This window comes from Cervus elaphus, chromosome 18 (assembly GCF_910594005.1).
Source record: "Cervus elaphus chromosome 18, mCerEla1.1, whole genome shotgun sequence".
Lineage (NCBI taxonomy): Eukaryota > Metazoa > Chordata > Mammalia > Artiodactyla > Cervidae > Cervus > Cervus elaphus.
The window spans coordinates 65612822-65625465 of NC_057832.1; the positions used below are offsets into that span (position 1 = coordinate 65612822).

Sequence of the window (12644 nt, forward strand, 5' to 3'; positions counted from 1 at the left end):
TATCATAAATATCTTAACCTCTTGGTTTATTTGACATTGAAACTGAGTCTAAGTTTTATATCAGATTCAGTTTCCAGAACAATATGCTTGACTTTAAACCTACCCTATCATTGCAGAGACAATTAGTTTTATTTCATAATTCTGCTTGAGTGATTGTTTAAGTAGAAAAAATGGGTAATTGTTTCCTTTCTAAGTCCTTATCCAAAATAGCCCGTTTAATAAGGTAAACCAATATTTGGACTTATCAGGAGAATGTGCTTTGCCAACAAGTAAGTAAAAGGGTTTTTCCGCATCATTAACATTTGATGTTGGGATAGTAGTTCTTAGAGGGAGTCTCAGAATAAAGGCAGTAGTGATGTCAAGAACTAATTGACTGATTTTAATTGAAGGACATTTATATGACAGTACGATATACTCAACTTGGTTTTGCTTTTCTTTAAAAAGCTGAAACTCTTCTTCCCGGTAGTAATTAAAAATAAATAGCAGTCATTTACTTACTGTGGGCTTCTAATGGCCACAACATTGCTTCCTTGCATGAATGATTTACTGATCTAAAGCAAAGTAATTCAACACTGAAATTATCTTGAAAATTAAAAACCATTCTAGATAATGAATAGTTTCAATTTCTATAGCACCAATTTATGTTTAGTTTTCCTTTTTAATGTATTCTTCTGCACATATACAACTTACTAACAAAAATGGTCTGATTGAGACTCCACCTCCATGAACCATGTATAAAGCTCAGACTCTGAGCTGAGTTAAGTCTATAGACTTGGGAGTGACATTTATTCATTCAGCTATCATTTATTGCAAAGTTTTTTTAAGCTAGATATTTTCTGGAATTCTTTTGGGAATGAAAGAAGAAAAAAAGTAGTCTCTGAAAAGGAATTATTATAGGTTTAGGATAATTTTTAATCTAATTTCATCCCTTTTATTTGGTTACTATAATTTATGTGACCAATCCCTTATTGATTATTTAAAAAGATACTTTTTTATTGCTGTAAAAGGTCTATATTGAGCATATCTGGTAATAAATATTAGTATTTCTCATTATTTCTTCAGAATGTATTTCTAACAGTAAATAACTAGGTTAAAAGACACATACATTTTAGTTTATTAATAAATTTGACAAAAATCTACCCCAAATGGCAAAATAGGAAAAAAATTTGTATCGTTTTACAGTGCTACCAATGCAGTATGAGAGAGCCTTTCCTTATTTGTTTTCTTGTCAGGCTTCAGAAGATAGAATATTCCACTAAATGTACGTCATTGATCATTGCTCTCCAAATACTGTCTTCAAAATTGTTAAAAGAGTATCTCATTTTCAAGAATGATTTATAAAGTCAAATGGCATTAATCAAAAATTTTCAGTTGACATTGTTAGTTTGTCTTTGAAGAGATCATCTAGCTTTCTTTCTTAAATATTCTGAATTTTAAAGCATTAAGAGGTTATAAAAAATCTGTCATTTGGTTTGAGACATTTATTTGACTAAAAAAGTGGACTGCAGCTGGCCAAGATGACCAATGAGGTAAAAGCAAATGTCAGAAATGATGTAGATCTGTTTCTTGTTGGGGCTTATTGGGTTTTATAAAAAAAAGATACAGGATATTATGAATTAAGTACCAAACCATTTTCTTGTGTTAATGCATCTTATTTAAGCACAAAATTCTACCTACAAAAATATGAAAACAAAATACTGTGGGTAGGTTTACAGGGTTCTAACAGTGTCAGACTTTATTTTTTGGGGCTCCAAAATCACTACAGGTGGTGATTGCAGCCATGAAATTAAAAGATGCTTACTCCTTGGAAGAAAGTTATGACCAATCTAGATAGCATATTAAAAGCAGAGACAATACTTTGCCAACAAAGGTCCGTCTAGTCAAGGCTATGGTTTTTCCAGTGGTCATGTATGGATGTGAGAGTTGGACTGTGAAGAAAGCTGAGCACCAAAAAATTGATGATTTTGAACTGTGGTGTTGGAGAAGACTCTTGAGAGAGTCCCTTGGAGTGCAAGGAGATCCAACCAGTCCTTCCTAAAGGAGATCAGTCCTGGGTGTTCATTGGAAGGACTGATGCTGAAGCTGAAACTCCAATACTTTGGCCACCTTATGTGAAGAGCTGACTCATTGGAGAAGACCCTGATGCTGGGAGGGATTGGGGGCAGGAGGAGACGGGGACGACAGAGGATGAGGTGGCTGAATGGCATCACCGACTCGACAGACATGAGTTTGAGTAAACTCCGGGAGTTTGTGATGGACAGGGAGGCCTGTCGTGCTGTGATTCATGGGGTCGCAAAGAGTCAGACATGACTGAGCGACTGAACTGTACTGAACTGAACTGAACCACATCTTATTTAAAAATAAAATTCTACAGTAGCCTTACACTTAACCTATAATAATCCATTGCATCTTTATAATAGCAGTTTTGACCTTACTGAGTTTGTATGCTTCCCTGTTTGAGCTCTTTCTTTTCTGATCTTTTCTCAATAGTTATTTATTTTTTTTATTTCTAGAACTATGGGACACAAAAACCGCTATGTCAAAGTCCCCCGTGGTCACATCTGGGTTGAAGGTGATCATCATGGACACAGTTTTGACAGTAATTCATTTGGGCCGGTAAGTCATCTTATAACTGATATGATTGGATTTCAAATATAGAAAGAAAAGTACATCACAGACGTTGTCCACAAATTTTATAGTGGAACACTTTATGTTTGAAAATTTCCTTTTAAGTATCATATAGATAACGTAAGCTGTCAGTAGGTGTGTAGGTATGTGTGTGAGTGAGACATATATATTAGACAACTCAGTCAAGTGCCAAAAGATGCTTTCAGCCTGCTATGATCTCAATAGAAATGGTTGTTTTTTTCTCACATAAATGTTTTGTACCTTATGTTTTCAGTTAGTGTTTAACAGAAATAATGTCTTGAAAGACCTATAGACATCAATTTTCTAAGTCAGTAGTTTAAAAGGCATTTATAATGGAAATCATATTGGCTAAGTAACATTTTTCAGCTTTTAATTTGTAACAGAAATGCTCATGTTCCTTATACCATGTTTATATTCCATAAAATATGTGACTAAATTCATATTTTACAATTTTGTTCAGTTTTGAATACATACAGAAGTGCTCTATTTATGAACCCCTGCAATAACTCATTATATAAAGAATATTTTAGTTAATGGAAACTGCATTATTTCTCTTTTATTAATAAGATTAAATCTGTTAAATGTATCATGTTGGCCAAGTCCACATTAAAATATAAACTTTAGTTTGGGTTTTAATTGAGAGAGTAAGTGTCTCTGAAATGAAATGTTAAAAAGTGTTGCCGTTCTGTTATCTAGTCACCTGTGTCTCTTTAAAATCCTAGATCTTTAACCCATTAGATTTTCCTATGTCTAGACATGTCCATACTTGTATGTATGTAAAAGATAATGTTGAGCTCCATTACATAGGTTTGAAAAAATGTTATTCACATCCTTTGTCTAAAACTAAATGGTTGGTGGTCTATATAAAGCATTTTTCTTCACCTGTTGTGAGGAACCACTATTAACATCACTGGAGGAGCGGTCAGTTTACTCATCTTTGACTAAAAGTACAAGAGACTTGGGGTTGGATAAGTGTTTATGTGTGAAGTGGAAGGGAACTTTAGGAGACATCTACTTCTTTTTCTAGCTGCAATGATAATAATAAAAATACCTAAGGTCTTTCTTGCTTTTGCATAGTAATTATTAAAGAAATATAATTTAACCATTGTAAGGTGTATCAGAGATGAAATGAACAGACTGGAATTGTTGTAGAGAATCCCTTGGAGAGTGTAGTGGAAGTGATTGTCATGTAGAAACTTAGTAGCAACTTGAAAGTGAAAATAAATCACCTAAAAGCAGTTTTATTTCTTTTTCATCAATAAAATTAAATCTATTAAGTGTATCATGTTGGCCAAATCCACATTAAAATGTAAGTTTTAGTTTGGGTTTTAATTGTGAGGGTAAGTGACTCTGAAATGAAATGACTCTGAAATGAAAGTGACTCTGAAATGTTAAAAATGTTTCTGTTATCAATTGCACATGTGGGGTAAATAATTCACTTTTCACTTTCATGCATTGGAGAAGGAAATGGCAACCCACTCCAGTGTTCTTGCCTGGAGAATCCCAGGGACAGCGGAGCCTGGTGGGCTGCCGTCTCTGGGGTCGCACAGAGTTGGACACAACTGAAGCGACTTAGCAGCAGCAATAAATACTAAAGCTTGAAATTGAGTTGCCTTTTCTTTATTGCTAAATGAAGCCAATGCAATCGTATCTATATAATTATTGTCAGTTACTGATATTCCAGAAGCTTTCTTATTTGGGAGAGAAAAATAATACAGTTGATAGCCAGAATACTGGGAATTGCAATTCCAACCTTCAAGATCATATCTATTGTGTAGTTCTTTCTGGGTTCTCTTTCCTACTGTGTACTTCATAGTAGTACTGTGAACCATTGAACTTTAAGTAGACCTGTGTAAGTTGAAAATATATCAGCTATGAAAATATCTTCTGTCACTTATATGTTTAAAAAAAGAAAGAAAGAAAAAGTGAGAAACTTGTATGAAGGACAATCTCATTGGGTTTATTACAATAAGAAACTACAGTATGTAAAACATTAGCAAATATATTCTGTGTAGGACCTTAATGCCATTGATTTACATCAAGTTTTTAAATTAAACATTCTTGAATTTACAACTTGAACCAGTAATATGAGTCAGAGACATAGAACCACTTTGAAATTTAGTGATTTTCTTCTTTTTTAAATGGATATAAATATATAGATGCAGAATGGCTTTTGGTTCACAAGTTGGAATAAACTATAAATTTCCATTCACTTAATTTGTATTGTTTTTATTTGTCAAAATTAGATGAAGAACCTGGGCTAGAATGAAGGAAAACATTTGTCACATCATATACTAACCTATTTGTATTTGTGACTTTTAGTATATATATTTTTACCCTTATAGTAGATTTCATATTTGTGTTCCAATAGCATTTATGACTAGGAATAGTGATTAGTAATGATGTTCCCAAATGAATTTAAAAGAACAGAGGAGAAAAAAAATGAATTAAAGGCCTACCATTTTTATTTAAAGCTAAGCTCTGATGTTTGAGTACAGAGATTTCATATTACATTTTTGACCAATTAATGGTTATCTGAATATTTTAATTATTTTAACATTTTTATCATTCTAAAAAATAACAACTAAAGTTTTACAATTCTAAAAAAAGGCAAAATAATCTTAAATCTTAAAATGCATATGGACTTGAAAGCTGTTATATTTTTCCAATAATTCTCAGTTGAAATTTTTGGCTTATCCATCAGTAATACTGGAGATTGTGGAAGGTCAGGAAGTTTCAGAATTTCTGGATTGTTGATTTATTTCTCCCCCTTGGAACAGGGAATGCACTTTTCCTGGAAGTAAGCTCCCTATCTAAAATCAGCCAGAATTGTCTCTAGGATGCTTATCTTGACTTCGTAGAAATTGACTGAAGTCTTTACCCTTTGTTTCCCTCCCAAATAACTTCAGAATTGTAGCTAACTGGGTTTAACATGCTTTAACTTTTTGAATTGTAATTCTACTTTATCATAGCATCTCTTCAATTTATTTTAAATTGTTACCTATTGGTAATCATGATGGAGTTGACTTTTTCCGTATTCAAGTAAATTTTTAATCGTAATCTGGAAAAGAAGAAGAAAAGAATGTCTTACTCTATTTTTTCCCTCGTTTGTTCTAAAATTTCCTATTTATTTTTTAATATTTGAATTTTCTTTTCTGATTTGGTTTATTGCCACTGTATGTAGGCTCAAGAAGGAATTGAATAGTTTTATGGATGAAAGATGAATAAAGGGTTATAAATTTAAAGATAGCAAAGTTGTTATAGTAGGAGAACGCATTTCAACAGAATGAGATCCAACATTTGCACTGTTAACTTGTAGAGGATGATTTTACAGATAGAATCCAGTAGACTCCTTTACGAACATAGATATAGTAGAACGGAAAATCAGATAACTTTAGTTTTGGACCTCATCAATCACATAACTTGTATGGTCTACATTTCTTCATGTACAAAAGGAAGAATTTCCTCTCCTCTGAATTCATCTTAAGTAGATATTTAATATAATGAGCATCAGTTCAGTTCAGTCGCTCAGTCATGTCCGACTCTTCACGACCCCATGGACCACAGCACATATAATTTATTTAATGCACTTCTATTTCAGATTGCTGAGAATGTTCACTAGAAACAATGATGTATTTTTGAATATATATATAGAAAAAATGTTTAAAGAACACCTTCAGCAACCTAAAATATGAAAACAATTTAAGTATGCTTCATCGATAGAATAAAATATTATGCAGTCATTAAAAATCTGTATTTGTGAAGAATTTGACAGCACATTCATGATATTGTTTTAAGTGAATACATGAAACTAGAAAATGGATTGCAATGTTATGTTAATTGAGCCAGGAGTTATGATTATGGTCAATTCTTTTTTATACTTTTGCACTTCACTATATTGTAAAAGGTCTGCAGCAAGTTTTTATTATCTTTATAATCAGAAGAAAACTAAGTATTCAAAAAAATAAGATAAAGGTGATTAAAGTAATGACTTCTAAGTTTCATCCTAAATTCTCTAAAAATGGCTTATAGTGCCATGGACAAAGGGAAGAATGTTGATATCACAGATGTGACTGGGTAGAAAATGTTTCAGTTATGAATGTCTCTATGGAAGATCTCTGTACCAAACCTCCTGAATATATCACCATTGTACAATGATAGAAAGTGTCCAATCTTCTCATAATATGGATTCACTAATGTATGACTTTAGCTTAGGTTTCCAATGTGAAAAATACACTTTGTTAATATCCTTTAAGGGTTTTATTATTGTCTGAAAATGTTTTTCAGTACATATTGCTGCTTGATTTCACTGCAGTATGCATTAAAGATAGCCGATGAATGCTTATAAAATTCAGAAAGCACTTCTCTTAATAATTTTTTGCTCTGTCAAAGACTTTACGGCCTTTCCCTTTACCATCCTTGCTTCTGTGTAGATGGAATTAATATAATTTCTATTGAGGTATGTTCTTTGCCGCCACCCAAAAGTAACTGATTACAATAGATATTGTTGAATTTTATGCTTGCTTTAGAAGGAAAGCTTGTAAAAGTCAAGCTTTTTATTTATATGTGTGTGCACATAGCAATGAATTTTCAAATAGTGATTTTTAAACCATTTTGGATTAGCAGACTGCTCATCAATTAAAAAAGACAGGCAGCCTTTCTGTCTTTGATTTATTATAAATATTCATTGTATTACTTATATTTGAAATGGTTTCATAGATACCCATTCTTTTTGATGAAAACATAGCTTCACCCTTTCTATGGCCTCCATTTAGCTTGTACATTCCCTATCTTTGAATTTCTTTCAGTTAGTTTAATCTAGTTTTAAGTCACGAGGCACTGAAATTCATTCATTACTTGCTGTATAAAGATTTGTTGTCAGAATGTATGTCATGATTGAAATTCTTGGGTTATAGTATCTAAAATAAATAATGTGTTTTAATTTCATTCACCAAAGGATATTAGGGAGAAAAAAAACTTTTGGTATAAACATTTCAGGTGGCATGACCTTTCTAATCTATATGAAAGTGCTTTGACTTTTAGATTTGTGGTCATAGTGTCACCTTGTGAACAATTTGTGTGTAAGAACCATGAAGCAGAACTGAACAATTTGGTGCAGAAACTATGTATGATATACTGCCTTTATCTAAGAGTAGAAACTGGGGAATTATACTAAATATGAATTCTTTTTAGTTCCAAATCATTTGGGAAAGAGCTAACCCAATCACTTGTTTCATAGATACCTAATTAAATAAAATACCAGCCCCCTAAAATGTTTTCTTGAAGGAAATATGCCTAATAGATAATAGATTTTAAATAATTGAGTATTAGAAATATTCCTTCTTAATTAAATGAGTTGATGATCTAAAAATGATAATCTATAAGAAAGCATTGAAATGAAGATGAAAATTCCATTAAACTCCTTTTGGACTTAGCAAAATTCAAAACATTTTTTACTTTTTACAAACGTACCGAAAAAGTAAAGGAGAGGAAAAGTAAAGTGTATGTTTTCCTATCATGTAAGTCTTTCATTCTGTCTTCAAGACACATTTTTGAACATTTTTCAGTTATCCATATTGATTTTAGCCTGGATTGCACTGGCTGGAATGGATCAGGAGAGATGAGGATTGTATTAACTACAAAGAGAGTACTAGATTAGGTAATATGTGGGAAATGAACTTTGAAAGAGGTTTATTAGTCATTCATTCCTGTTTTGAATTTTCTCCCTATGTTATGCATTTTTGGTAAAAAAAAAAAAAAAAAAGAAATACAGTGTGTGATTAGGGCAACAGAGTAAGTTTCTTGGAGATACAACAAGGCTAAAAGGAAGAGAAAGAGAAGGGGTATTATATTTTATAGACCAACTGACAAAGGGAAGCATTGGAATGGAGTTTGGGGACATGTTTGAAAGATTCAAAGAGTATAAGGACAGAGATTCAAGTTGTGGATGATAGGAGTGCACTGAAGCTGGGAGTCCCCCCAGCGCTTTCACCACTATCATCAAGAGATACCTTGATGCCTAGGAAGAGCATAAGTGGGTCAATAAATAAAACGACTGAGGTATAAGCCCAGCCTGGAAGGAGGCAGACAAACGATAGGGCAGAAACAACACAGCAGTCTAAGTAGAGGTGTGAGACAGATCCCCTTAGAAGAGTAGACATTTGTGTACTGAAAACTGAAAAGAAAAACCTACAAAATCTTCTGAGAGGATTTGGTAAAACAGAGTGTTCTGAAATCCATGAAAATAATAATTATTTGGTACAATCTCATACTGCAAAATACAATCTGGACGCTGCATGTTTTGTGAATGAAGTGGTTTATGCTTAGAGTGGTTAATATGTTTCAGCTGCATTGAAAGCATTGTTTGAACAGTACAGAATATTCTTGTGGACTTATGAGAATGAATTGACATTTCATGTATTGTTGAAGTGTAGCATTTTCGTTGTGTAAATTCTCTTCCGCAGATAGAATAACTTTTATTTAAAATCAGCCATCTTCAAATAAAGAAAAAGGTCATTAGACTATGTTGACAGAATTCAAGTAAAGTGTTCTATTCACACTTTCTTTGAAATATGTTGGTTAGACTTTAATTGGTTGTATTTTCCAGTTTCCTTGTAGTACATGCTGTTGTTCATTAAAGTTTTTGTTAGGAACTAAAGCAATCTCTCTTTGTAGAAGAATATTTCTGATAGAAGTCCCTTGGTTCTTAAAATCATAAAAGCTTACTTTGGTGTTTTCCTTCAACTGTTTTTCACAATTTCTTTTAAACTGTGCCAGAACCTAGCAACCTCACATATTTTCCTTAGGTATAATTCTTACTTGGCTGGTATAGACAAAAGCATGCATTTCATAAAAGGCCAAAGCCAATGAGAAGAAATGCCATAATAATGAAAATATCTGTATATCCAAAGTGCTAAGTCTCAGAAAAGAATCAATTCTCTGGAGCAATATTCAAAACAGAGAAATGTTCATACAGCAAAAAGAAACAAACAAAAAACCCCACAAAAATCCCTTAGGATCAGCATCCCTGTTGGTTGGATTTAGTTATAATACAATGAGAACATCTATATACATTATATCTATATATGTATATATATGATTGTTTTTAAAGAGCATGGAAACATAATACCAACTAGAGCTAGTGGTGAAGTAATCATCTTCCTCCCCATGAAAACAGAGACAAACTGAGTTTCCATTTCTACCAAATCAAATTTTGTTTGTTTTAATTATTCTGCTAGCACAGAAATCATTTTCCACATGATTTCATTTTCAGATAGGAGAGAAGTCAGCAGAATTGTCATTAAACTTCATTGCTATGGCAGATACTGTCCCTTAGGGCCATTTAGTTAGAATTAAGCATGTCCATTACATTAGAAATGTTATATTTGACAGTGGGTCAGGAGACAAAAATTAGTGAAATATATGCAGTATTATTAATTTAGCAGTTTTACAAAGTCTCAAAAATTTTAAGTGGGATCAAAATCCTTATTATTTATAAGACATAATCAGTGTCTATATTACATGTCTACATAGAAAAATAAAATGAAAAATATAAGGAGCTCAAAAGAGAAGAAAAATCTACTGACTAGCCTAAACAATATAAGGAGAAAAAAAATTAGCTCTTGAATACTTTGCAGTTTAAGGTTTGAGATTGAATTTCCTCATTTCAATAGATATGTTTATAAAATATGTACTGAGTGTTTCCTGTCTACCTCTCCTAATATGCAAGTGCAAAACAATGTAAATGACTCTGTCTTTCTACTGAGGTTCTGAGAGATGACTTTCTTTAGAAATTTTTAATTTTCCTAAAGCTGTTCTTGGGTGGTCCTAAAAAATGGCTTTGCTTTGTGTCAGCATCTTATTGGGCTGTTTCCTGAAAAAAACTTGCAAGAGAATTAAAAGATCCATTTGATTGTCAGAGACTTAGATGATTCTTTTCTGTGTAATGGAGCCATATGTGGAGTCGGTAATGAAGTAAAATAACCATAGTTTTAGATATTATCCACTGGAAGACCCATGTGGGTTTGTGTTATGTTAACATTTGTCTAACTTGATGAATCAAGCAAGTGAAAATGGAATTCTTTATTACAGTGTCAGAGTCAGAACCATGACGTGTGTTCTACTGATGGGGCATCATAGGCCCCATCACTTTTTCACAAAATAACATTGATTCCTATAATACGGTTCCTAGGTATTTCTGCTCCAACTCATCCTCCTATCAGCAAGAGTTTTTCTTAAAAGAACTCTGATCACATCATTTCACTTCTTGAAATAATATCATCAGCCGACAGCACCTATCATGCTTAATGAAGAAATGTTAGAAGCTTTCCCTCTTAAATCAGAAATAAGACAAGAAGGCTAGCTTACCACCTCTGTTCAACACTGTGCTAAAGGTCATTACCAGTGCAGATTAAGGCAAGAAAAAAATAGAAAATGTGGCAATTGGAAAGGAAAATTCCAAAGTTTTTTTTGTTCTCAAGTGTATTATTGTCTAGTTAGAAAACCTAAAAGGAATTTGCAGAATTATTCAGACAAGTACACAAGTTTATTTGTGTAAGAGCTATCATATATGGTGACAAACAGGTCTAGACTTCATCAACAAATAGAAAACACCTTTAAAGAACTTGCCGTTTGAAATAGCAATAAAAAACGCAGAATAGTGGTTAGCTTTGGAAGGCATGGAGTGAACGTAGGTGGAGATGGGTGAACAGGGACACCAAATTACGGGTACTCTCTTAAACCTTAAACAGTCTGGTAATGATGTAGCTGTTCATTATATTATGTGTTATACTTTGTATGTCTGAAGTGTAATGGAATATTTTTAATAACTACATAAATATTAAAAGTTGGCTTCAGTGGCCACATAAAACTCATGGCAGATCTTTCTAATATGTTTTGGTCATGGGGTATGGAGGTCCACATACCACACATCTAAATAATTTATAGCTATAAATCAAGTTGATCTTTTCTCTTAACTTGACAATTATACCTGCATATGGCTAAAACCAGCAAACATGAAAGATGATGGAATTTAATTATTATAAGTCTACATATTCTACTGGAAGGCCTGGGATGTTTGAAAAAGTAATGTAAAACATATAATTCATAAATTATTATGTGTTTATTCATAAAATTTTTCTGACTTCCATTTTAGCAAAATCACTATATAGTTATAATATTTTCACATAATTTGCATTTTACTTAAACAATATATAAAGGATTAAAATATTTAATTGCATTAAAGTATAAAAAATTTGAAAATATATTTATCAAAATGTAAATGAAAAGTAAATGAAAAAAATGGAAAAGTAATTTTTTCAAATTTTTCTAAAAATTTTTTGTAAAATATCGAAAAACCGGGAGTTGGTGATGGACAGGGAAGCCCAGCGTGCTGCAGTCCATGGGATCGCTAAGAGTTGGAAACAACTGAGTGACTGAACTGAACTGAAAATATCAAAAATAACTCTTAAAAGTCAAAAGGCAAAGTGACTACTAATGAACATAAAAATTATATAAAAATTATTGAAGTTTTAGATATTCAAAGAATTTAATCTTTTTAAATATTTTTATAAAAGTATGTCTATTTACAGTTTGAGGGTTTGAGTTCGATAGATTTGTCCATGAAAAGAGTCTGTATTACCCTTTATGCATATCATATCCTGAACTACATATATGCAAATCTGTGTGTGAAGACACTCAGTCATGACCAGCTCGTTGTGACCCCATGGACTGTAGCCCACCAGGCTCCTCTGTCCATGGAATGTTTTAGGCAAGAGTACTGGAGTGGGTTGCCATTTCCTTCTCCAGGGGATCTCCAACATTGAACCTGGGTCTCCCGCATTGCAGGCAGACGCTTTACCACCTGAGCCACCACGGAAGCCCTATGCAAATTCAAGAGGCACTTTTAAGCATTTACATTTTTTGCTCAGGAGGGTAATGAGTAAGAAGAGCCACGTCAGCTAGACTGATCTGGGAAAATAATGAGTGACTGGATT

General features: G+C 32.7%; 1 protein-coding gene across 3 annotated transcripts in view; it reads left to right on the forward strand.

Moving 5' to 3' along the window:
- The window catches only part of IMMP2L (inner mitochondrial membrane peptidase subunit 2), a 941241-nt gene that overhangs the window by 711984 nt on the left and 216613 nt on the right, over nucleotides 1-12644 (forward strand). For all 3 annotated transcript variants that reach the window (XM_043872109.1, XM_043872107.1, XM_043872106.1), the window contains one exon: nucleotides 2514-2616. In XM_043872109.1, the coding sequence (XP_043728044.1) occupies nucleotides 2514-2616 (103 nt within the window). The remainder of the gene's footprint in view (nucleotides 1-2513; nucleotides 2617-12644) is intronic.